The sequence below is a fragment of the Mytilus edulis genome, chromosome 3, assembly GCF_963676685.1.
Source record: "Mytilus edulis chromosome 3, xbMytEdul2.2, whole genome shotgun sequence".
In the NCBI taxonomy this organism is placed as follows: domain Eukaryota; kingdom Metazoa; phylum Mollusca; class Bivalvia; order Mytilida; family Mytilidae; genus Mytilus; species Mytilus edulis.
Genome location: NC_092346.1, coordinates 78,817,747 through 78,844,381, shown reverse-complemented (window position 1 = coordinate 78,844,381; position 26,635 = coordinate 78,817,747). Strand labels below are relative to the sequence as shown.

Below are 26,635 nucleotides of genomic sequence, written 5' to 3'. Positions count from 1 at the left end.
ATATAAGCAAATTCTCTTTTGAGTTGGACGACCACTGTGTGATATTAGTGACTAATGTTCAGGGGTGACGGATTTTCCTTTTATAAAGATTCACTTTTTTTAAAATTCGGTAAATTATGATAATTTAAATGTTTATCAAGGTTTTAAGAACAGTTTCAAAACACTAAAACGGATATATGTCAATTATAAAAATCTAAAAAAGGTGATGTCAAAAGTTAAAAGGCGGCCTCGTGAAAAAATAGCGTCTTTTTCTTGTCACTTTCAGCTCTTTAAAGTCTTGTATTTAAGTTCTCCTTTGTTAAAAGTTAATGCTCGAGATTAAAAGGGGTTTGTGTATTGTCAGACCACTTAGAAAACACAGTAATGCTGTCAGTAAAAGATGAAAATTCGCTTCAGTTTTCTCTCTGTTCACACACACGTCTTCATTCTTCCATTCATCTCCAGCCCTATACAAAAATCTCTTGTGTCGGCACTGACGCAAGTTACCGCTTATTGATTTGTTGATTTTGTAAAATAAGTGATTCCACTTTTCCGATGTTAACTTTTGGAATTCAAACGTATTATTTTTCGAGTGATTTGCGTCTTTAAATGACAAGTGATTTATGCAGATTTTTTTCTAAAATATTTTATAAATCCCGCTAAATTTTCTTCAGATTATCGCCCTTGTGTAAAATTACCCAAAATGCAACTTTCTACGCCATCTTTATTCTTTTTGGATACCGTACACAAATCAACTAGCAAGATGAAGTTGAAAAGATTTCTCCTTCGTTATTATCCACCAGGTGTTTAAATTTAAAAATATTAACAACATGTGAAACGCAGTCTGTCGTAAACCATTTGATGTTATCTTTTCCTCCTATAGATATTTAAAACGACAATAAATCTATTGAAAATGCCGGCGATTATTAAAAAAACCTTTTTGTTTGCATTTGTACAAACATGTCCAACGTAGAAATTTCTTTCAGAAAAAAACTGAAAGCAAGCACTTGAGAAGATCAGTTTAGATATGGCATGCAAGTTGAATTCTGTATGATATTTTGGACAGCTTATCGAGGAAGGGTTTTAATAAAGATTTTTTTTTAAATGTGTATTTAGTAGGGGGAGGGGATCTGTTTGATTACGGGTTTGTTTGCCTAGAGAGTATGTTTGCTCCATTATGAATTAAAAAACATCTTTGTCAAAAGATTATAAGAGATTTGGGTTGACATGTCATGTGTTCATTTCGTTGACTAAATTAAAGGGTAAATCTTTTAAATAAATATTTAACTAAAATAAAATGAAAATAATTTTGAAAAATGAATTGCTTTTGTCTACATGTACATTGAAGCTTTATTTATTTATAGATTGATAATTGGTAGTAATTACAATTAATTATAATGAATCCCTGATTTGTTTAGAAATGTATATAGTTGAGTGTGGGGTGGTTCAGATCATCGTTTCTAATTTCTACATTTCTATATCTTTCAATTTTTACCGATTCACTTTTTTCTGTATTCTTTGATCTCTTTTATCAGTTTATGTTCGTCCTTATAATGCATGAAATATTTGCCACTGGACATTTAGTGAACACCAATCAATCTATATTTTATATTTCATCTCTTTATTCTGTTATCTAAAGTTTTCGATCCATTAATTCATGCGCCTAATTAATTTTATCGCTCAATATTTTTTTTGTAATTTCTTTCCTTATCAGATGATTGCACCTGGTAACCAATCTTAATCTATATTATTGTATTAAAAACAATAAAAATATACTTGTACACTACTATTCCAATCAACATGTACAACCTAATCTGCAGTATCATTGAGACCAATCAAAGAAACTTTACATGTGATGTACTTTTCTGCACTTATTAGTATATATGTACATGTACCGTACATGTATTTCATGTTTCTTGTGTCTTTTCAGGTATTATTTTAGAATATGAACAAGGAGGGAACTTAAAAACGAAATCAATCGACCTTTTAGATTTAAAACCAGAGTAAGTATAAAATTAAATACTGATGTTAGATCGGCTATAGTGATTAGTTAGTATCCAGGAGGTTTAGACCATTAGATCAATCATAAAACTTGTCAATCAGGAGATACCTAAACAAGAACCTTCAGTTCCAAGACTATAAGGAGTGTTCTCAGATATAGCAACCTAAACTAATCAATATACATGTAGCTACATTTTGTACATTGTACATGTTGTGTAATGAAAACAAAACAACAAAAATCTTAAAAAAGTATTTTTTTCAAACCATGAAACAGATCTTTTTTATCTCATATATACCTTGACAATAGAGCCACTGTACTACTGTCATGTTGTTGAAATACATTTGCTTCAAATGAAAGTAATTTTACATGTTTAATTTTTGTTTTTAATTCTTGCAGAACAGATGTAGATGCGGTAGTAGATGAGATCTCTAGAAAGGAACCACTAATAACAGCTTCCAAAGCTGATCAAGTTAGAAAACTCATACAGAGTATCCTTTCTTTAAATAACCAAGATAAAACATATATCTTAGAGTCAAGACTACCTGCTATATATTATACATTAACAATATAAAGAATGCAATTTGACTACAGATATTTACAGTAATTGTGAACTGTAGTTGTATATAAGCTGAATATTATATAGATTCTACAGTCTAGTTCTGAAAGGAAAGAAACTTGATATGACATGTGGCATTGTGCTCTTTTAATAACTTGGTGGGGGTTTCTACATGACTAACTATAGCCTTTGCTGATATTTTATTTATAGTTAGTCTTACTTTATGCCATTTTGAGTCAACTAGTTTTGTATTAAAATGTGTGTTTTGTAGTATCTTTTTCCACCTAAGGGAATTTTTTGGAATTGAAAATATGCCTGATTTACTTTGATATGAAATATTCCTGGACAGAATTAGATCAATGGTGTAGCTGTGTCTCCAACATTAAGGGGAGAAGTATTATTGTGTGTCAAACATGCTTTGATGAGGAAGGCAATCATCATAATTGTAACTGTTGTTTTTATTTCTTACATGAAAGTTTTAACATAGCATACGTGAATTTTTGAATTTACACATTACAGTAATATATATACACCTACATGTATAACAATAGATGATAAAAAATTTCCTTAACATTTATCTCAGGACTTCAAGAAAAGTTAGGACAAAAAGATGATCATCACTTCTACTTATTTAAGGTAAATTATATGAATAGTACAATTATCTTGTAGACTTATATAAACTTTAAAAGTACATGTATATAATAGGATTCATCTTAACTTTTTCTGAGCTTTGTTTTTTTTAAACAAATCATGGAAAAATAAAACAAAACAAGTTTTGCTTTAGAGGCAAATGTATTTTATAGGTATAATAATTTATTGCACTAATATTTTAAAATTTTCAACACAGGTGCTGAGAGCCCATATCTTACCATTAACCAATGTAGGATTTAACAAGTCAGGGTCAAGGTGAGTTGTGGTAATATCAGTACAATAGTAATATATATTTGACATGTACAAATACACTTAAAATATTTGTCAGTGGATGTTTAGCAATAATCAATCAACATATAATAATTTTTTGCTTGAAATTCGTTATTTTTAAACAGTGAAACACATCATTATGATGTCTGCATCGTATGTAAGAATGATGGGTTTGAATCCCGGTGGTGTCAATCCATTGAAAGACTTGAAAGTTTGTATTTTCTGCTTCTCTGCTTTGCACCCATTGAATAGGAATAAGATCAAAGACTAGCAGACTGTGAGTTCAAACATGTGTCTGTGGACATAGAATATTACCATGTGAACAAGCTTTTTAAAGATGGGTTTATATTCAAATCATGTCTCGTCCTGAATATGCCTACAATTTTCCACTTGAAGTTAAACATCCATCTATCCATCTCTATTTTAAGCAAGATTTAAATTCATAAACATTGTGGTTCAGATTTGTGACCTGTCTTGGTTGTATCTGTGTAGTTAGGAAAAAAGTTTTATTTGATTAAATATCAAAATATTACACAGTTAAATTCAATACAAAGTGACAGAGAACAAGTAACATAATTGATTTAATTGGGGTTAAAAGTATTTGTTTTTGTATTTCTCTCACAAGTATTTTCCTTTCAGTTGGTTAATCTTGTTTCTGGAAACGTAAGTTAGTTTCCAATCCTTTTATGGATCATCAAGTTTTACTCCTTAATTTCTGATTTATACACAAGTATCAAGAGTAAATATATACCATTATCACAAGACTTTTTCAGGAAAAAAATGTACGCAATAGAGGATCACACAAAGTGTGTTCTGAAGTCATTACAGGACAATGCAGAAAATGAACTCAATCCTGCTTAAAGGTTGCATTTTTTTTTTAAAGTATTGAACCGTCAACACTGTTCAATTGGGTCATTTAATATGCAACAAGTTGGACAGAAATTGTAATAGGGATATTAAATCAGATGATTTATTTTTTTAAATAGGTAAGGTAAAACATGAACCATGATAATGTTGTAAGCATATCTTCTTCTGTATATCATGTATATAAATATGCTCCTTGTATGTTCTTTTTATTGCATTTGCATTGACGGTTTGATTTGTTTCGTAGTTTTATAACAGGAAGTTATGATAGGACCTGTAAAGTATGGGACACAGCATCAGGGGAAGAACTTCATACATTAGAAGGCCACAAAAATGTAGTGTATGCCATAGCATTTAATAATCCTTATGGGTAAGGTTTTTATAATCTTTTGTATTTCTTCAATGTTAGATCCATCTAAATCAACTTGTACATGATATATATAAACTTGACTCAGCATTCTAACTAAGAGGAGTACCAAAGTCCTAAAGGAATACTTCATATTGAATTTATTATTTTTTTGGTGCAATCAAGGGTGTATTCAATTTTACACCTGTTTTGAAAATGCATAAATTTTGATTCAAAGATAACTTATATTACCTCTTTCCATCTGTAACATATAATTCTTTCGTTTCTCAGCAGCTACAATTCACAGCCATACCATGTGACTTACTAAAATTTTTGTTTTTTTCTATTGAACTAAAAGTAATAGTTTATGCCTTATGATATGCAACAGCACACAGCTTTATCTGGTTATGCCATACCTTGTGAACACCATCATTGTGCATGAGTATATTAAGTGAGCAATACATCACAGTACATCTTGTTTAAAATAATATTTTTACACAAAATATACTACAATTTAGTTATGCATGAATTATATTTTCAGAGATAAAATTGCCACAGGTTCATTTGACAAGACTTGTAAGCTTTGGAGTTCAGAAACCGGCAAATGTTATCATACATATAGAGGTCATTCTGCTGAAATTGTAAGATATATTAGTAAAAGCAATAATGAATACCAATGGATTAATATGCAAATGCGCTAAAAAACTTAATATGTTTAAAAATCATTCAATTCTTATCCTACACAGCTTCTTTAAATATCAATTTTTATCATTCACACATAGACTTTCTATTAAATCTTTGTTTCTGAAACCAAAGTTAAATTAAATCATACTTCCTGTATTCATATTTCCAGAGGTTGAAAGATAAAGATGTTTTCAAAGAAAGGAGTAGGTTCAGTAAGACCCCTTTTTGGCCTCAAAATATGGCAGTTTTAGAAAATTGTGAAAATGTAATCGTTTAGATATTTATTGCAAAGTAGAATGCCTCTGTTACATAAATATGGGCTGTTTTTTACAACACAATGCACATATATCGGGTACTAGCATCATTAAGTCATGCTAAATTACTGAAATCTTCACAATTGTAGCATTTTAGTTAAATTTAAGACGGTTTCCGTCTGAAATGAAAGTGGCCGCATTCGTGTTCATTCATAATATTGAAATGTAAGTTGTATTTGATAATAATACATAATATATATAAAGGTTGAGGATGAACACGGATGCGGCCACTTTCATTTTTGACAAAAACCATCTGAAAAGTGACGATTTTTGGCATATTTGATAGATTTTTCATATTTAACCTTGAATCGGGGCGTTTTAAATGACTTATTAAGTTAAAATCTTCCACATTAACGAATTGAATCAATTGAAATAGACACTTAAGTGTTTAGAAAATGTCTAAAATCTTTCGTTTGATGAACTTGAAAATTGAGGCCGAAATCGGCCCTTACTGGACCTACTTCTTTGTATCTTTTACAAAATTTAATATAAGTGGAAGGTAGTGAACGCTCAAAGCAACTATCTGAACTAGAGGAACACTTAATTTTACTTTTCCTATTTTGTAGGTTTGTTTAAGTTTTAATCCCCAGAGTTCTATAATAGCTACTGGTAGTATGGATACAACAGCTAAACTATGGGATGTCCAGACTGGAAGTGAATTAGTCACTCTTAGTGTAAGTTAACTGATCAGATGAACTGATTTAATTTTATTATAAGACTGAATCTAAAAATACATAGATGTGTTTTTGGTAACATCACAAATAATTAAAAAAAATAGAACATTCACTCATAGACAATATTGTTTCCTGAGGACATGTAAGTTAACATTTAAGGGAGGGTATTTAGATTTTGTATCTACAACTTTTGTTAATATTGATCACTATATATTCCTAAACAATAGTAAGATGATATCAAGAGGCAATCAATGATAACACCAGTCAATGACAAACATCAAGGAAATAGAAAAAATATAGGATAAACATACAGTATTAAACCTTACTCTGATGAAACATACAGTAGCTCATTAAACCTTACTCTGATGATTCAGCAAACTCTATGCAACTACAAACTGAGGATATACCAGGGGCTGCTCTGGTTCCCAAAAAGTTGGAGCCAGAAAAATCACCAGCTTATTTATTTTGTCGCCAGTTTTGAAAACTTAGAGCAAACTTTAGAACCAGCTAGAGTCTTTATTTCTTCTACCAAAATTTAAAATATGTTCAATTTAAATTTTTTATGCACTCAGCCTGCACTTTACATCATTTAACATGTAATACTAAGTAATGATGATATGTGGATGTTTCACATCCGGTTATCCTGTCTGGATATTGTGGACTGGAAAAACCTATTTTACAGACCGGTGTCTGTCTGTTGGCCTTCATTTTACTCCGACTGCTAAGTAAGTTATTGCATAGGGTTTATATACATACAACAAAAAAACATGTGTATTTTATTATCTTTTGTCAGTATTTCATATGTTGAAGAATATAAATTAGCTTATGGTCAGTATATGCTACAGAATAGAGAAAATGTCTTAAAATAAAAATATAAAGAATAGAAAAAGGGGGTAATTGAATGAAGAAAACAAAATAAAAGGTGTTTAAATCTACAGAATAGTGAAAATTTGTATTAAAAATAAAGAATACAGAAAAAGATGTCAAAAGGCATCCTACACAAACTGATACTAAGACCCTCTTTAACTCTTCCCATAACTCAAAAGACATAAACATATAAATTCTTAACCCATAATTATGTAGACATATCTTATATTAGACATGTCTAAAGTAGGTATCTCAATGATAGGAAAAAGTAAATTTGAGTTATCTTTCTTTGTTCAGGTGTGCTCCTCTTTGGGGGTTTATAGACAGTACTTAGAGGAAGTAAATATGTTTAACAATGGCCGCCGATTTTGTCATTTTCGTATCATAACTGAGGGCAGTCAAAGACCAATTTCATCTGAATTTGCGATTTATTAACGGAAAACAAGTAAAACAATGTTTTTAACAAGTTGATTATGGTTTTTGACTTCCTGTCAGTTATGCTTTCTTCATACAACTATGTTGACCAGTAAATGTTGCAAATTGTGTTGTCGTATGAACATTTCTTCAAATGAAATAGACAAAATGCTGTCTGATCAATTCTATTTGAATTAATTAATGTGGATGATCATTAATGACCCATCTAATAAATGGATTACCTGTAACAACAGATAATGACACCTGTTGTAACTGTTGATTAGATTGGGGTCGTAAACATAGTCATTAACTTGTCGCCAGGTAAAATTTTGTACAATTTATTTTTTAAAACTTTTAAATACCAATTAAAATGAAGATCGATATTGAAAAGAAATGAAAAAATTTACATAAGAAAATGTTGGCGCCAGAAATATCGCCGGCTGCCATAATTTGTCGCCAGATGAAATAAAAAATCTCAAATTGTGACATTGGCGACGCACAGGGCGGTCCCTGTATACATTTAGGTTCAAAGTGATACCATAACATTTTTAGGTCCCTACCGACAAAGTCGAAGGGGACTTTAGGTTTGCACTCTGCCCATCTGTTCAACAGTCAGTCCGGAAAATCAGTTTTCCAGACTTTTTTTCTTCGTGCTTGAAGATATTGATTTGATATTTGATATATTGTTTTATCATGACAAGTTACAAGTCAAGTTCGATTTTTACGATTTACACTTTTCTCCTTGTTCAGTTAAAGCCCTTTCATAAGACAGTGTTTGAAGAAATTAATGGTAGGTTTATTTGTTATTTTATGTAGTTTACAACTTGACAAGTTACAGATCAAGTTAGAATTTTGTTCCATTACAATGAATTGTTAACCCGTAGGGGAATATGTATTGCCATGCAATACTTACATGATGCCTGTTTAAATAGCACTTTATTAATTGATCATAATTTTGTTGCAGGGACATTCTGCAGAAATCATATCCTTGTCTTTCAACTCGACCGGTTCACAACTAATAACAGGATCATTTGACCATACAGTATCTGTTTGGGATGTCAAATCTGGAAAGTGAGTATTGAATATTTTCAGAAATTTTAAAGGTTTTTATATCAAAGGAATAACTGATAAAGTTGATTTGCTTTTTGTTTGGTACTAAGCCTGGATAACAATAAAAAGATTTTTTTATAGAATAACTATACCTTGCTTTCTGTTCCCTTATTACCTATGTTATTAAGAAAAAAAATCCTTTATTTTGATAAATGTTGGGATTTACATTTCTGTTCTGGAAGAACATCTAATTTTCAATTAGTGTACAATATGTTTTTCACAACCTAGTGAAACAAATAAACAAATCGAGAACTGTGAAATCAGGACTTCTGCTTGATCAAGACCAGTCGAAAATAAGTTGGTTTTGGAAATTGACTTTGTTTTAAAACTCTTTTCCATGTTTCATGGCATGAAGCAAGCAACAATCAATTATTAACCAATTCAAGGTGAGAAATATCCTTTTAAACTTTAAAAAAATATTTGTTCTGGGAGATAAAAATCCTGCACTAGGTAGTATTCTGGTAAACCATATATCCATTCACTTTATTTTTGTATTTAAAATATTAGTGGCATTAATTATTTTAATTTCAGACGAATTCACACATTAATTGGTCACAAAGCTGAGATCAGTAGTGCCCAGTTTAATTGGGACTGTTCATTAATAGCTACAGGTTCTATGGATAAAACATGTAAAATTTGGGACACTCCATCTGGTAAGTTATGTTACCAAGAAAAAAAACTCATTAGAAATATTAGACATATAATATAGTATGCCATACATACCTTATTTCTACACAAGACTCATTAGTGGCTCTCCAATAAAAACAGTTGGAAGACTAAATCTTATAAAGACATTGAAGAGCATTAATAAAAAGCAAAATGTCCTTGAAGATGTGCCTAACAAAGTTAAGGATTTCTCAGTGTTTCAAATCAATTTAACATTCTATCAACACTAAAGTTACAGAAAATGACATGCATGATATTCCATTCCAGTACAGAAGTTCTGACTACAAGACTGATGATACCCATAGAGAAAATATCCACCAGAGGTGGCAATGTGAATGACCGAGTCATTCAGAATACTATTAGTGTACTGCTGATTGTTTTGATTGTTTTTACATGTATGAAAATATTTTTCACATTGTTTTGAAAAATATTACATTTATTTTCATTTGTGATAAATAATTATACACTAGAATAAAATTGAGAATGGAAATGGTGAATGTGTCAAAAATACAACAACCCTACCAAAAAAGCAGAAAACAGGTGAAGGCCACCAATGGGTCTTAGAAGTAATCTATAACTAGTGTATGATTTTTGAAATAATGATTTTATTTTATAGGTCGATATATAGGAACTTTAAGAGGACATGATGATGAAGTATTAGATGTTGCCTTTGATTATACTGGTCAGATGTCATTATAATGATTTTGTTTTATAGGTCGGTGTATAGGAACTTTAAGAGGACATGATGATGAAGTATTAGATGTTGCCTTTGATTATACTGGTCAGATGTCATTATAATGATTTTGTTTTATAGGTCGGTGTATAGGAACTTTAAGAGGACATGATGATGAAGTATTAGATGTTGCCTTTGATTATACTGGTCAGATGTTATTAACAGCATCAGCTGATGGAACAGCACGATGTTATAATGCCGTCACTCATCAGTTAATTTCCAAGTTTGAAGGTCATGAAGGAGAAATATCTAAGGTAAATTCATGTTTATTGAAATTCATTGTTTTATCAGTCTGTTAAATACCAGCCAAAAAAGCACATCAATGAACAGCAACTCAACAACAAAAGTAAGCTAGGATTTTGGGGAGAGGGTGTGCTGGAAGGACTGTTTGTCCATTTTGATGGGAAGTATGTACCTATTAATCAACACTTAGTTATGTTTAGGAACAGTGTAATGACATTTGTAGATAACTTGATATGTTGGCTTACAAATGGCATTAATAAAGTTAATAAAGAAGTGTCATACATTCATATTAAATTTTAAGTTGAATTCAATTCTCCATCAGAACATAACAATATTTTTTCATGATAGTTTGTCTTGGCTTTTGAAATACCCATGTTCATTAAAATCTATGGAGAACAGCAGTAGATATATTTCTGACAAAATGTAATAAATACTTGTATATGTATTTTGACAGATAACATTCAATCCACAAGGAACATCAGTATTAACAGCCAGTTCAGATAAGACAGCTAGACTATGGGACCCAGAGAATGGATCATGTAAACAAATATTAGAAGGACATACAGATGAAATATTTAGTTGTGCATTCAATTATGAAGGAAATACAATGATTACAGGTAAGCTAACATCATTCATTGTTAGGCAGCTGTGTGTGTCAGAATCATAAATGTTGTTATTTATTATAACTTTTTGCCTTATATATATTGTCCCTCTTTATGATCACTAAATTCCATCTATATTGTATATTTGGTTAAAAGTTCGATTTTTGCAAAATGTGGAAATTCAATGAAAATATGTTTGATTTTGCAATATGTATTTAAAAATCGGTTAAGCTTTTCATGCTTTTAGCATGGGGAGTTGTATAACAATACTAAGAGGCTCTGAAAAGTTAATTAAAGAAACAGACTAAAGTTAATATACATTCAGTTATTTATTAATGTGCAAAATGCACATCTTGGAAGCAAACAATTTAGGTAAATAAGAAAAAGAGTTTTTATAGTTGGTAAATTCTGTCATAACTCATGTCCACTAACATAACAATATGGAAGTAAAGTTAACATATAAAACAATATTCATGTTCATATCCTTTGCCTATAAAGTACTATTTTATAATAGTTTATACTATATCTATAAATATTTTTTTAAACAGAAAATGGAAATTGCAGTTTCCTATCATATATATATATATCAGTTATTACAATAACATGACATGAAATCTAAGTTTGTTTGATGGTCAGTAGAGGTCATCTTAATATGTAAATATGCATAATCACATGGTACAAATAAACAAACATTAAAAGCACATGTATTTTGTTTTTGTTTTGGTTTGAAGGCCGTTACACTACTTATACTTACTCCATCAGGTAATCAACGCTTCAAAAAATAAAATTAGCATAGAGACCTAATGGGAAACTTTTTTAATTATAGACCAAAAATTATGAAATTGATAGTCAGAGTTCGTCGAGGAAAAAATTAATAATTTATAAAAATGAATTTTTAAGAATTATTTTCTGCAAATATATAGAAGTCAAATGTTTAATACTATTTGTTGAACATGCTTTAGTACCTTATTTTATTAGATTTGAGAGATTGCCTTAATACTTGCCTCTAACTGTAAAAGAAGTAACTATGATGAGATGATTTAAACAGTATCATAAACAATATATGTTTACAATTTTGTGGAAAGTATTGTTTATGAGTACACACTGTTCGAAAATTTGTATCACCTGTTTGATTTCTGCACAAATTGAATTGATTGAAAACCACTTGCACAGCTTGGTTTAATGTAACATATTAAAATGAAGAAAACTTAAATTTCCTTTTTCTCCAATGAAATAGGTAGTAAAGATAACACCGTTAGAATATGGAGCTAGCAAAAGTCATCAAGTTTACTAAAGGTCAAAGTTAAAGTCTCTGACTACTTTATTCCTTTCCTTATTCAGGTAGCAAAGATAATACATGTCGGATATGGAGATGATGTTGACTGATTTCCTAAAGAATTAATATCGGATTGTGTTCATACCTTTAAAAGGAGTTATAAAAGAAGTAAAGAAAATCCTGGAAGCGTAATGTACTGGTTGCGTAGCAACAAAATTAATGGTAAAAATCTTGTATTTTATTAAAAAAAACATGTTTTATTTGTTTGTGCTGCACAAATATAAATCCATTTACTTTAGTAGTATGTATTTGTACATGGTTCAGATATTTAAGTATTATTACAAAGTATTTTTGTGAACGTAAACACCGGTTCTTTTTTCTATTTCTTAGTCAAGACAGTATAAACATATGTATAAAACAGTGAAATCACTGTGTAAATACAAAAATGGATGACTTTACCTTGCAGATGTACATTTGTAGTACTGTTTTAATCATAGAGTGGAACTTAGATTTTTGATAAGAAATTAAAACAGCTGTTAATATCTTATCAATTCCATAATAAATTATATTGTGCTAAAATTGTGTAAGTTACATATTAACATTGGATAAAAATGGTATGCATTTATGATAATCACATGCATGTGTTATTGAAACTGTTAACCACTTTTATAATCAAAAATATTTTTGAAAACAAGTTTTATATACCAAAACATTTGCTTTTTCACAATTATCAAAATTTCTAGAATTTGATTGCAGTTATCATTTTGATGGTAAGATTGGAAGGCAAAATAGTGAAACCAAAAAAGTGTAACAAAGTTAAGAACTATGTAGCACCTGTTATGGTTAGTTAGGTTTTGGTTTAACACTGTAGGGGCTATCAAACTAGAAATTATACAAATTTTAGCATTCATGAGTTTAAAAAAAAAAAACTATTTTTTTCAAATACACTATTTCAGTGTTTACCTTTCACCTGAAATAAACCAGTAAATTAAATTACATAACATTGAGTCATATTACTATATTGTAGTCTTAAGTTAACATGGTAAAGGCTTGTTTGTCTATTTATTAAGTTCTATTGTATTCATACACCAATTTCAAGTTTGTCTTCTATGGATGAAATAGAACTTTCCACTTTTGATTGTAGCATCAGAAAATAATCATATTACATCCCATGCATAAATTTTAAAAAGGTTGACCAGTGAAAAATTGTGGTTGTAGTAAAAGAGGAAATGAAATTGGTGTGTTTAATAAAATTTGTTTTTGTTGTGAGCTATTTTCTTTTCCATCAGATTTATTTTTTTATTTAATATATTACAAAGATTTTTACAATAATGTTTGTACAAATAAAATCATATATTTATTATATTGTGTCCGTCCTTAAATTATCTGAAAGTTCTATTTACAATTAGGTCCGTCCAAGAAATGGATTTATATTCCATAAATGAGTTATATTAAATGAAGAACATTCCAAAAATTACTTCTATTTATTGAAGAACATTCTAGATCTACATTATGTACAATGCAGAACATTACATAATTGTCACATATTTGATAAAAACATTTCATAATGTCGTATATCATGTATATTGTACAAAAACATTCCAAATTTTTGTTTATTTTAATGAAATATATGTCAGAAATTTCTTATGTAAAAAGTAGAGACATTCCAAAAATCTTATTTATTCCAGTATTAAACCAAACCCTTATGGGCACCTCTTAATTTATATATTTTTCAGAAGTAACAAGTTAATTGTAGTTAGTACATTTTATGTTATTATAAAACTTTTCAGAAACCTTACCCCATAAGGATCAAAACCTTTACTGTTGGTTGATATGCACATTCCATTACTTTTTCTATGATTACAGACATAATTGTCTGTTTATAACTTCAATCTTATTGCTTATATTCCAAATGTCAATTGCAGGAGAAAAAAATGGGGGCATCGATTTTACTTTTTTCTGTGTTTATGATCAACATGTCAAATTTTCAAATCATATGAACAATTGTTATGTTTTTACATAATATTAGGTTTGGAACAATTTTTTCCCCAAAAATATAATATGTATTTTATTGTAGTATGGTTTGCTTTTAACGGGATTTCAGTTCTAATATTTGTATACTTGACATTAGAAAATAAGATATCTTAAAAGGTGTTAAAAATGGTACAATGGTATAGTTAATAGTTATATATATTAAAGCAAAAATAAATGTTTATTTGTATTCTATTTTTACTTAGTAATTATGTGTTGCAATATTTTGTATTGTTTGTGAATGCTTGACAGATCAGTTTTTGCTTGTGTGTATTGTTTTGAAAATAAGGATGTGTTGTACAATCATGCAAAATCTTTGAACTTGTGCAAATTAGTTTTATCCTGAATTAAATTATGGAACAGTTTTGTTTTACTTTTTTATATTTCGACCTGAAGTGTAGCAGTAGTTAATATAAAACTAAGATGTGGTTTGAATGCAAATAAGTCAACTATCTACCAAAGACCATATGACAAGGACATTGAATAATTGTAGATTTCTATATGGTCTTGTATAATATTAAGCAAAACCGATACCATATAATTGATAATAATCTATGAAATGTCTGAGACCAGACAACAAAATATGAATCAATTCAAAACAGAAAACCAACAAGATTATTTATGCAATTCCCATAGTAACATTAAACTAAAAGCATATGACTTAATATGGTATGATTGCAAATAAGACAAATATCCAAATGAAATAGATGTTAGCAAATGTAAGCAACCGTTCATACTACAACAATGAGAAAACCACATACTGTATACATGTAGTCCGCTATAAAAGACTCGAACATTAAAAATATGAAACAATTTAATTGAGAAAACCAACATCCTAATTTATAACAAAACAATTTATGATAAAAAAATATGACGACAACCACAGAACAAAAGGCTTCTGGCTTGGGACATACACATAAATAATGTGGCGGGTTTAACATGTTTGTAAGTGATGAACAATCCCCAACATGTGACAATCGCATAATAGCACCATATAAAAACAGCCTATAAGATTTAGTCGAAAATATATTGACTCGAAGTACTGTGGATTCATCAATTTTCGTAGGATACCAATTTTCGTGAATTTCGTGGTTACAAATGAACCACAAAATTAATTGTTCAACCAATGATAAATTTTCTATAGGTTTATATGTAGACTTCATCAAAACCACGAAATAAAATATCCTTAGTTTTCTTTAATCCACGAAAATTGGTACCCACGAAAATTTATTAATGAACAGTATACAAAGCAGAAAAAAAACATCTGTCAAAAACACAGATTGGAAGTGGCATGGTATTTATACATCTTTCACAATTTAAAGACATGTAGTACATATTCAAAACTACTTAGAGTGACTGACAGCTAGTTCAAAGCAAACAACAACTAATTAAAAAAAATCATGTATCTTAATTCTAATAAATCAATCTGTACACATAAAACATCTAATGGATTTAGCGTAAAGAAAATAACAGCTTACCACAACTGCCACTTTTCAGTGAGTGGAGGAGACCAGGTGAGTATTAATGATGATCTAATACCCTGCATTTGAAACGGATGCACTAACTAAAAAATCACAGACGAATAAAAAATCTTTTTGAATGTGGCATTGAAGTTTTTCTTTCTACAATCAGTAGTGTAGGAATGGATATGATGCCACTGCTGGTGGAGATTTATTTCCCTGAGGGTATCACAAGCCCAGTAGTCAGCATTTTTTGTGCTGACATGAATTATCATTGATATGGTTATATTTATAAATCATATGTTTACAAAATTTAGAATTTTTGAAATACTAAGGCTTTTCTACCTCAAGCATAGATTACCTTAGCTGGATTGGCAAAACTTTTAGGAATTTTGGTCCTCAATGCTCTTCAACTTGGTACTTTATTTGGCCTTTTTAACTTTTTTGGATTCGAGCGTCACTGATGAGTCTTTTGTAGACGATAGCGAGTCTGGCGTATATACAAAATTTAGTCCTGGTATCTATGATGAGTTTATTTACTGTCTGTACATTTATATTACAATGTATTTTTGTCATGGTTTACAAATCTTGCAATGATGACATGACCTGTTGTTGTAGACATCCATAGAACTGGTTCCTCTTTGTAATAATCTACCTTTAAACCATTCATACCATATATACCTGGTCCCTGTATGGTAAAAGTTTTGATTATTTTACCCATTGAGTTTGTTACAAGGATGCTAAGGGGTCTCAAAGATAGTGGACATTCAGTACTTATAAGATTATTAAAAGGATCTAGAGTTAAGCTTTTTCCTTTCCATGTTTCATCAGACGGTCGAAGGCATTGGTAACTCATATCACGTTTGAGACAAACCAGATGTGACTTACCAGAGAGGAATATGTCTCCATCCTTATTTTGAGCTATATAATGAATTTCATTGAACATAGGTGTTTTATCAATATCTAACTGGATTTCCTTTATAAGCATTTTCTGTTCTGAAAAGATAGCAATTTTACTTTGATCCCCCTTCCATAATAAAACCAACAGATGATTTTCTTTATTTGTATCGATTCCTCTGGTAAGATAGGGGTTAAAGTTTTCAAATTCACAAACAGTGTAATTATTGGAGTCCGCTGTATCAAGATGCACCACATTGATACTGGTTTCCCGACTTGAACAATATAAATTCCCATGTTTATCACAGGTTGAGAAAAATATAACGAAATGTAGTTTTTCTTTTGCTAAGATTTTCCCTGACCTATTAACAAGGCAAAGGTTATAATTCATTGTGGAAACCCATGTTTTTCCATCAGGTCTAACAGTTACAGTATAGACTGATGAATCGCCAGTTTCAACCTTGAATTTATTTATTACTTCTAGAGAGTCACAATATTTTGACTTTTCTTTCCCATCTGTACCGATTCTGTTGTCTTCTTTCACCTCCCCAAACAATGGTCTGACATCAGCGGATGCTTTGTATTCAAAATTTAAGGGGCAAGGAAAATCCACATTCACACTGAGGGACATGGAATCTAACATAGGTTCCGAGTCTTGAACAAACTGCAAAGCCATTTCCTCGTCTTCTTTGATATTTTCCAGTATTTTCTTATAATTATTGATCTTTTTCTCATGCTTTTGACACATTTCAACAGATTTCTTTATGAACTCATCAAGTTTCTGAATAGCATCAAATTCGTTTTTTTCTACTTCTTTTATAAGCTCTTTCTCTTTTAAAACAATGTCTTCTTGTAAAAGTCTCGATCTCTCATTTATTGCTTGTTTCATTTGTGAAGTTTTCTCGACATAGACTCTTTTGTAGGTTTCTGCATCACTGATTTTCTTATTTAAGGATATGAAGTCTTTTTCTTTTTCATTAATTTTCTTGTTGAATTTTGACATGTGATTATCATCAGGTTCTTTTACATCTTGTGGTTCAGTTTCTGAAATTATAAATTTATAAAATTGGTGTGATATATTACACTAGCAAATCAATTCTAAACTGAAGCAATTATTTTGATCTGAACAGCTATTCTAAAAGACTGAAAAATAAATTGTTAAGCCTATTCAGTCTTTCTGTCATTTTTCAGACTTATCCTCTGGGGTAAATTCAGTACTGTTCTTACAATTTGCTTGATGTCAAATAAGATTGTTTCAGTCTATATTCAGATAGTTAAGTTGTTATTTACTTGCACAAAACAACATCATATTGAATTGTCTGAAAAGCAACTGAACCGTACTGGATGCCAAATATCTTAACCTTACTGAATGTACAACAATAGGTACCAGGATTATTATTTAGTATGCCAAACGCGCGTTTCGTCTACATAAGACTCATCAGTGACGCTCATATCAAAATATTTATAAAGCCAAACAAGTACTAAGTTGAAGAGCATTGATGATCCAAAATTCCAAAAAGCTGTGCCAAATAAGTCTGAGGTAATCTATGCCTGGGATAAGAAAATCGTTAAAACATTAACTTAAAAAAGGCAACAGTAGTATACCGCTGTTCGAAATTCATAATCGATTGAGAGAAAAAACAAATCCGGGTTACAAATTAAAAATGAGGGAAACACATCAAATATAAAAGGAGAACTACGTCACAACAGAATCACAACATTAAAATGTAACACACACAGAAACGAACTATAATATAACAATGGTCATTTTTCTGACTTGGTACAGGACATTTTAAGAAAAAAAAATGGTGGGTTGAACCTGGTTTTTCGGTGAGCCAAACCTCGCGGTTTTATGGTATTATTAAATATAACATTAAAATGACAACATTACATGATAGGACTACAGTACAAATAAATGCAAGAACATTCAGGACAAAGAAATACACAAATAAACATTACAATAGGACATTTCGACATGCTAATAGTTATCAAAGGTATCAGGCTTATAATTTAATACACCATACGTGCGTTTTATCTACCTAAGACTCACCAGTGACGATCAGATCAAAATAGTAAAGCAAGTCAAACAAGTACAAAGTTGAAGATTATTTGTGACCCAAAACTCTAAAAAGTGGTGCCAAATACGGCTATGGTTATTTATGCCTGGGATAAGAAAATCATTTTAATATTTAGAATAATGACACTGGTTACGTGTAATATTTTTTTATATGAAACGGAAACCTAGCTTATGACCATGAGTATTAATCAGTCTTACAATCCAATCAAATTATTTGTCTCTAAAGGCGTCTCCCAATTATCTGTAAATGTTGTATAGATTTACACCTTCTTTTTTTTTACACATTTGAGCATCCAACACAATTATCTACCCTAAACTTGCGAATTACTTCATCAATAAAAAAGAGATGAGAACTTATACCTCAGACTAATAGAAAAATATATTAGTTCCAACTTATACAAAACTGATACTTGTCAAATTATAAGTATACAAACTTACGAATACATTGCGATGATGTATGAACTGGAAGTTTTTGTGAGGTTTCGATCACTCTGTCAAGCTTTTCATTCAAAGCATCAAGTGTTCTGTCGATAGAAGTTTGATTTGACACCATTTGTTCGGATGTTTGTTCTAAGTGTTGTAAAATATCCTAAAACATAAATTGTACAAATCCGAAAGTTGACATTATAAAAGAAATTACCACTATTTTTAACAGCTTTTGTTCTCATATACATCTATAACAGCAGAAATAGTTTGCCAATCGAAAACAAATTAATAGATTTCAGTATATCCATTAATATGTATGGCAAAACTGAACTATATAAGGACCTATATCATAGTATAAATAATTGATTATGGGCCTCATGAAAAAATCTAGGACCTACATAATTGATCAAGATTCCATTTTAGGATATTTTTCAGGATACCCATAATTTAATCCTATAAAATTTATGAATTAGAATCTGTCAGATTACGCCAAATAGTTTGTTGTTATATTTAACATGTTTAAGTATTTCTTAAATTGAATTAATAAGGATGTCTTGAAATAATTTTGACCTACGTAAATATTAAAGAAGACCATGAAATAGAATTGTTGCGGTTCTGAAATATAAAATTGTGAAGGTCCATACATAATAACGAGTTTCTGAAATAAACCTTATATGACCGATTATTTGCCGAGGACCTCCTTAATAACAACACTCTTAACTAAACTGTGCCTTATATATTGTGTTTTTTCCAACTATGTCTAAAAACTTTTATTTAACATTCTTAACTATTTTTAAAACATATGTTCGCTGCAGTCCTCGGCTTGAGTTTGATGTGTTCATCAGTTGATTTTGCCATTTGATTATGGATTTTCTGTTTTGAATTTTCCTCGGTATGTTTGTGATTTTACTTTGTAATTGAAATGTAAGCAACCCTTACTTGTTTGATATCAGTATTTTCTCTTATTTCTTTTAACATGCTGGTATGGTATTGCTGGTACAGACTTTCTTCGAGAGCTCCTGTTTTGATGAAATCAATTTTCATAAGAAATTCGCCTTCAGTTTCTCTTGAACATTCTCTGCTTAGTGATAAGATACAAGCTTGCGCTTGCTGCCATTTTGTTTCGTATTCTTGATCTGAAATCGACACTTCCAGAGCATGTCCATATACATTGTTTCTGATGTCAGTAAGTTCGTCTACTTTTTTCCGTAAGGAACACAGATTTATCAAAAGGATTCTTATGAACTTTTTATCTTGTATATTATTCAATGATGTTCCTGCTATAGCCTTCACACTGCACGCATTCCCGGGACTACCACAGGAGGGACATGTTGTTTTGAGATTTGTGACTTTATAGATATGTGTCCACTGTTTATCCGTTATGATCTGATTTGTATTGTTTGGTTGACATCCTTTTGGACACAAACAACAAGTATGTTGTGGTTGCCACAGATGGTAAAGGTCGTGCTTATGCTTGTTTAGAAAAGATTCTGTCGTTTCACCAACCAGTAAGCTATCTGTGAAAAGTTTTTCACAACAATTAACTAATAAACATCTCACAAGGGTGAAATCTAAATGGTCAGCTGTTAAAGACGGTTTTGATGACAGTTGGCAGCAGCAGAATTCAGACGCATTACATTGTAAAGGTGAAGCACCAAGTGGTTTTGATGGTTTTCTGTCGAACAATATTTCCAACTGAACCAAATTCAAAACCCTTTTCCTTGGCAGCCTATAGTTTGGTGTACATTTGCAACATTTGACAGTGTTGTAATAAAGATGATACAAATCATGTTCATAAATACTAAGTAGATATTGAAGTGTTATATTCTCTGTTGACAAATAACGTATCAGTAGTTCTCTTTTAGCTTTTGTGCCGAGATTCAGAATAAGAGAAATGATTCGATAGAAATTCTCTCGTTCTTTCTCCATCTGTTAAAATTTTTCCCTGTAAAAGAAAAAAGAAAATGAATGTGAGCTTGTCTCATTTCTTTGCGTTCATTGTCTGCCTGGAGACGTACAGTAAACCTTTTATTAGTGCCTAATTTTACAATTGCATCCGTTGAACTAGATTACAAAGGTGGTTTTTTTTTCACTATTGTTTGTATCATTAGAACAGATATATAGCAGGTTAGCAGAATAACAAAAACAAATATAATTTTCTTTGTTGCTGACTATTGGTATATAAAAGATAGGCCGAAGATACCAAAGGGACATTTTCAAGACTTCGGTCTGAGGAAAGTATGAATGAAATCATAACAACTAATATTATTCTGTTACCTGATATCCCGAATTCCCAAGAAAAGTAGTATATGTTTTTCTAACTCAATCATTATTGTACAAACACTGAGTTATAGACAACAAAGGTATCAAAGGTACCAGGATTTAATACAACAGACGCGTGTTTCGTGTACATAAGACTCATCAGTGACGCTCAGATCAAAATAGTTATAAAGCCAAACAAGTACAAAGTTGAAATGCATTGCGGGTCCAAAATACAACAGTTGTGTCAAATACGGCTAAGGTAATCTATTCCTGGGATAAGAAAATCCTAAGTTTTTCGAAAAATTAAAATTTTGTAACAGGACATTTATAAAAATAAACATATAATTGATATTCATGTCAACACCGAAGTGATGACTACAAGGATGGTGATACCTTCGGGACAAAACCAGCAGTGGCATCGAACCAGTGGTGTTAATAGTTACCAAAGGTACCAGGACTATAACTTAATACGCCAGACGCGCATTTCGTCTACATAAGACTCACCAGTGACGCTCAGATCAAAATAGTTATTAAGCCAAACAAGTACAAAGTTGAAAAGCATTGAGGGACCAAAATTCCAAACAGTTGTGCCAAATACGGCTAAGGTAAAAAGTAAAATCACAAAAATACAGAACTTAGAGGAAAATCAATTCGGAAAGTCCATAATCACATGGCAAAATCAAATAACAAAACGTATCAAAAACGAATGGACAAGAACTATCATATTCCTGACTTTGAACAGGCATTTTCAAATGTAGAAAATGGTGGATTAAATCTGGTTCTATAGCGCTAACCCTCTCACTTTAATGACAGTCTCATCAAATTCCGTTATATTTACATTAATGCGTTAAATAAACAGACACAATAAATAAAATAGTCAAAATATGGGTACATCAGTCATCATCGTATAACAATTTTAAAAGGAACAATTTAACAGAACACAAAAACATTTACTAGATACTACAGATACAGTTAAGTCGGCCTCATATCTTGAATTACATCTAGAAATTGACAATGAGGGTCGGTTGAAAACAAAACTTTACGAAAAAAGAGATGATTTCAGCTTTCTTATTGTGAACTTTCCATTTCTAAGTAGCAACATTCCAGCAGCACCTGCATACGGGGTATATATCTCTCCCAACTGATACGATATTCCCGTGCTTGCATTTCCTATCATGATTTTCTTGATAGAGGGTTGCTGCTCACAAGGAAGCTATTAAACCAAGAGTTCCAAATGGTGAAGTTGAAATCATCCCTTCGTAAATTTTACGGACGCCATCACGAGTTGGTTGACCGTTATGGAATAACCGTTTCACAAATCATATCGGATATGTTCCTTACGTCGTAACTACAATCCCCTTCTCTTTCATGAATGTGACCTACCGAATTAGACTATTTACCGGATTTGTTATCACATAAGCAACACGACGGGTGCCACATGTGGAGCAGGATCTGCTTACCCTTCCGGAGCACCTGAGATCCCCCCTAGTTTTTTGGTGGGGTTCTTGTTGTTTATTCTTTAGTTTTCTATGTTGTGTCGTGTGTGCTCTTGTTTGTTTGTCCTTTTCATTTTTAGCCATGGCGTTGTCAGTTTGTTTTAGATTTATGAGTTTGACTGTCCCTTTGGTATCTTTCGTCCCTCTTTTACGAACACATTCATTGATTTGAGTGTCTGACGTCAGAATTTTTTATACGTCACATAAATTTGTCGTTCAATGTGCATACAAACGATTTTAAAATTTACATAAGCAATGTTAGCATACAGGGTTAAAAAAATCAAAAGTATGTAAGAATACATTTCAGAAATAGACCGAGATTTAAACTAGTCCAAAAGTTATATATACAATTTATAAGAATCCACAAATAGTTAATTCCGCGATTGAATGATTTTGACGTTTGTGGTTCAACGTATATAGTAATCCATAATAGAAATATATCATAATGACATATAATAGAACAATATAATACTGACGGGATCTTTTAAAGTACAGAGTGACGTTATAAGAACAAAAGAAATACAAAAAGTCGCATATACAAAACAAACCACCAAAAAATTTAACACAATACAAACACATTGACGAGATGTATAAGTACCGAGCCACGTCAAACGAATATCACATAAAACCATTCAACAGTAAAAGTAAATATTAATAATAGAACAAAGACAAATGAAAGAACTATAAAACACGTTGTTAAGATGATAAACAACATCAGTACGCAGAATCTATACATCAAGACCACCGTGTAAAATCGTCTCGTTTGTCATAGATTCTGGTACTGAGATGACTGTGTAAGTCAAATTCAAAACACGTTGTTAAGATGATAAACAACATCAGTACGCAGAATCTATACATCAAGACCATCGTGTAAAATCGTCTCGTTTGTCATAGACTCTGGTACTGAGATGACTGTGTAAGTCAAATTCAAAACACGTTGTTAAGATGATAAACAACATCAGTACGCTGAATCTATACATCAAGACCATCGTGTAATCTATTCCTGGGATAAGTAAATCCTTAGGTTTTGTAAAAATTAAAATTGTGTAACAGCAAATTTATAAAAATGAACAAATAATTGATATTCATGTCAACACCGAAGTGCTGACTACTTGAAATTGAAAATTGAATAAAATGACAAATCTTTCTCTTAAATATAAATGCAAATATAGAACAAGACGTCTACTGTTTAATGAAAGAGGCGGGTCACCTTTCTACAAACTGTGTTATTACAATTAATCTTTGATACACATCATGTCTGAAAGTGTAAAGTCAAATAAACGATTTAAAACACTAGCACTAGATTAAGTATATAATTGTTGTACTTACGTTTGTTAATCTGTAAAATTCATCAAAATAAAAATTATCTCAAGTGAAAGTTTCCCGAAGTCAGACTTTAATTCTCCTCATGAATCATATTTCCGATGAATGAAAGGTTCACCTGGTTATGTGTACAAATGTATATTTATTTATGTATTGATAACATGAAATGTTTGTGTAGGATTATGAAAATCAAATCATTAGATTTGTTTTGGTCAAATGAATACGAACAAACAAACACTGTCAAATACATGATTTGCAAATCACGGCGCCCAAAAAGAGCAGAAAAATCACAATAATTTTTCAAACATGATTCATAAGTAAAATAAAACAAGGTTATTCAAATTATAACAAATTTTGATGTAATTGATTAACATCTAATATCTAAATAAATGAAATAAGTAATTTGAAACAGTAGAGATATATGATATAAAATGAGCCATTGCGCATGTTTGTTATTCTGGACCCTTTACTGAACAGCAAACCTCTATATGGCATCATTATGATTAATAAATACGACAAAATAATTAGTTGTATATTTGATCCCTACCTAAACATTGATTTTTAACTTAGTGTCTAGTTTTAAAAAGTTCTAAATAATAGAACATGAGACCCCCCCCCCCCCCATCCGAGTTACTAATATCTGAGACTAAAGAGGCAAACACCTCTCCACTCACCCAACTGCTGGTAATACGTCACTTCCCTCACACAAACTGCTGGTAAATATAATTCACTTAAACTGCTGGTAAAATCCTCATCACTCAAACTGCCCATAATTTCTGCATCTCTCAAATACGGCTATGGTAATATATGCCTGGGATAATAAAACCATTAGTAATTCGGAAAATTTATAATTTTGTTAACAGGAAATTTATAAAAAAATTACCATATATTTGATATTCATGACAACACCGAAGTGGTGATACCCTCGGGGACGAAACGTCCACCAGCAGTGACATCGACTCGGTGGTGTAAGACGTTATCAAAGGTACCAGGCTTATAATTTAATACACCAGACGCGCGTTTTGTCTACATACATCTCATCAGTGACGTTCAGATCAAAATAATTATAAAGCCAAAGAAGTAAAAAGTTGAAGAGTTAAAAATACTATAACATAAACCCCTCATCCCAGCTACTGGTAACTTGAGACTAAAGTGGCAAACAACTCTCCACTCACCCAACTGCTGGTAATACGTCACTTCCCTCACACAAACTGCTGGTAAATATAATTCACTCAAACTGCCCATAATATCTGCGTCTCTAAAACTGCTTATAAACTCCACTTCGCTCAAAAGAAAAGCATGCACATATAACGAAGGACCAAACAAAATATATTGGAATCATTCTAGTTAATTGGTAAGCTTATACACAGCTGTTAAATCAAAGTGATAAAAATCACTCAAAGAGCAGTTTGAATAATTTGATTTATATTTAGGTATGGTGTGGACAAAAAAAAAGAACATTAATATAGGTAGTTATCAAAGGTACCAGGATTATAATTTTATACGCTAGACGCGCGTTTCGTCTACATAAAACTCATCAGTGACGCTCAGATTAAAATAGTTATAAAGCCAAACAAATACAAAGTTGGAGAGCAATATAACACCATTGCAGACAACTGCATTAACTGCAGGTCCTTAGAATGATAAGCACATTTTCAATAGATTAAATAAGATAACTGTGTTTCAATGATAGCGGGCCACTTAATGTTCACAATAGTTTTGTTTTAAATGCGATTTCATATCTTAATCAAATAATGTTCACTTTTTTATGTCTCATCTTTTACGTTTGATCTTTACAAACAAAAGAAATTACCAAATAAATATTCTTTAATGATAACAAAGTGCGTCAGTTATCTTGTAGGACATGGGTACAACATATAAACTTGAAACTAAGATATATATTGTCCCCCAAAAATAATATGAAAAAGTTGTTTTGGGGACATTTTCGAACAGCGATATACTACTGTTGCCTGAATTTGCAAATTGGCATATAGATATGCTATTTTTCTATTCTAAAAATTGCAAATTGATTTGTTAAACTATTATCAAGATTATATAACACTGAAGATTAAGAGTTGTAGAGTGTATTTTAGTTCAATTTATAATATATCATTTTCCAAAAAATGGCATTGAAAATATACCTTTTTAAATCAAACAGAGTTTTTGAATTTAACTTACTATTTCAAGTCAATCACTGATAAGTTGAAGTGTGACCGAAATTATTGATAATTGCGACCAAATGTTAGCAAATTTCAATAGAAACAATTTTGAAAATTTTGTCAGAAATCACCTTTTAATTTTTTAATCCGATTTCACATTAAACAGATTGAAAATATATTAAATCACATGCAGTTAGTGAGTAAATATATGTTTTTTCCTCGACTAAAAGATCATTGTTTTTACTCCGGTTAA

At 30.9% G+C, this 26,635-nt stretch overlaps 3 protein-coding genes across 4 annotated transcripts in view; 1 reads left to right on the top strand and 2 right to left on the bottom strand.

Annotated features, from left to right (window-relative positions):
- The window catches only part of LOC139517536 (arylacetamide deacetylase-like), a 572,982-nt gene that overhangs the window by 5,263 nt on the left and 541,084 nt on the right, over positions 1-26,635 (bottom strand). The window lies entirely within an intron of this gene.
- Positions 677-14,646, top strand: LOC139517532 (dynein assembly factor with WD repeat domains 1-like). 2 transcript variants are annotated; one of them, XM_071308723.1, is made up of 13 exons: positions 677-782; positions 1,910-1,982; positions 2,378-2,469; positions 3,121-3,173; positions 3,385-3,443; positions 4,570-4,692; positions 5,210-5,309; positions 6,233-6,340; positions 8,586-8,692; positions 9,263-9,384; positions 10,212-10,384; positions 10,828-10,990; positions 12,317-14,646. In XM_071308723.1, exons 1-13 carry the CDS (start codon positions 683-685, stop codon positions 12,349-12,351), a joined length of 1,308 nt encoding a protein of 435 aa, XP_071164824.1. In that variant the 5' UTR covers positions 677-682; the 3' UTR covers positions 12,352-14,646. The 2 variants fall into 2 exon arrangements, with proteins under 2 accessions (XP_071164824.1, XP_071164825.1); XM_071308724.1 differs by having other exon boundaries at positions 12,213-14,646.
- LOC139517528 (uncharacterized) lies at positions 16,261-24,682 on the bottom strand. Its single transcript, XM_071308712.1, has 4 exons — positions 24,230-24,682; positions 20,082-21,087; positions 19,155-19,305; positions 16,261-17,683 (listed from the first exon to the last, which is right to left on the bottom strand). Exons 2-4 carry the CDS (start codon positions 21,069-21,071, stop codon positions 16,299-16,301), a joined length of 2,526 nt encoding a protein of 841 aa, XP_071164813.1. The 5' UTR covers positions 21,072-21,087; positions 24,230-24,682; the 3' UTR covers positions 16,261-16,298.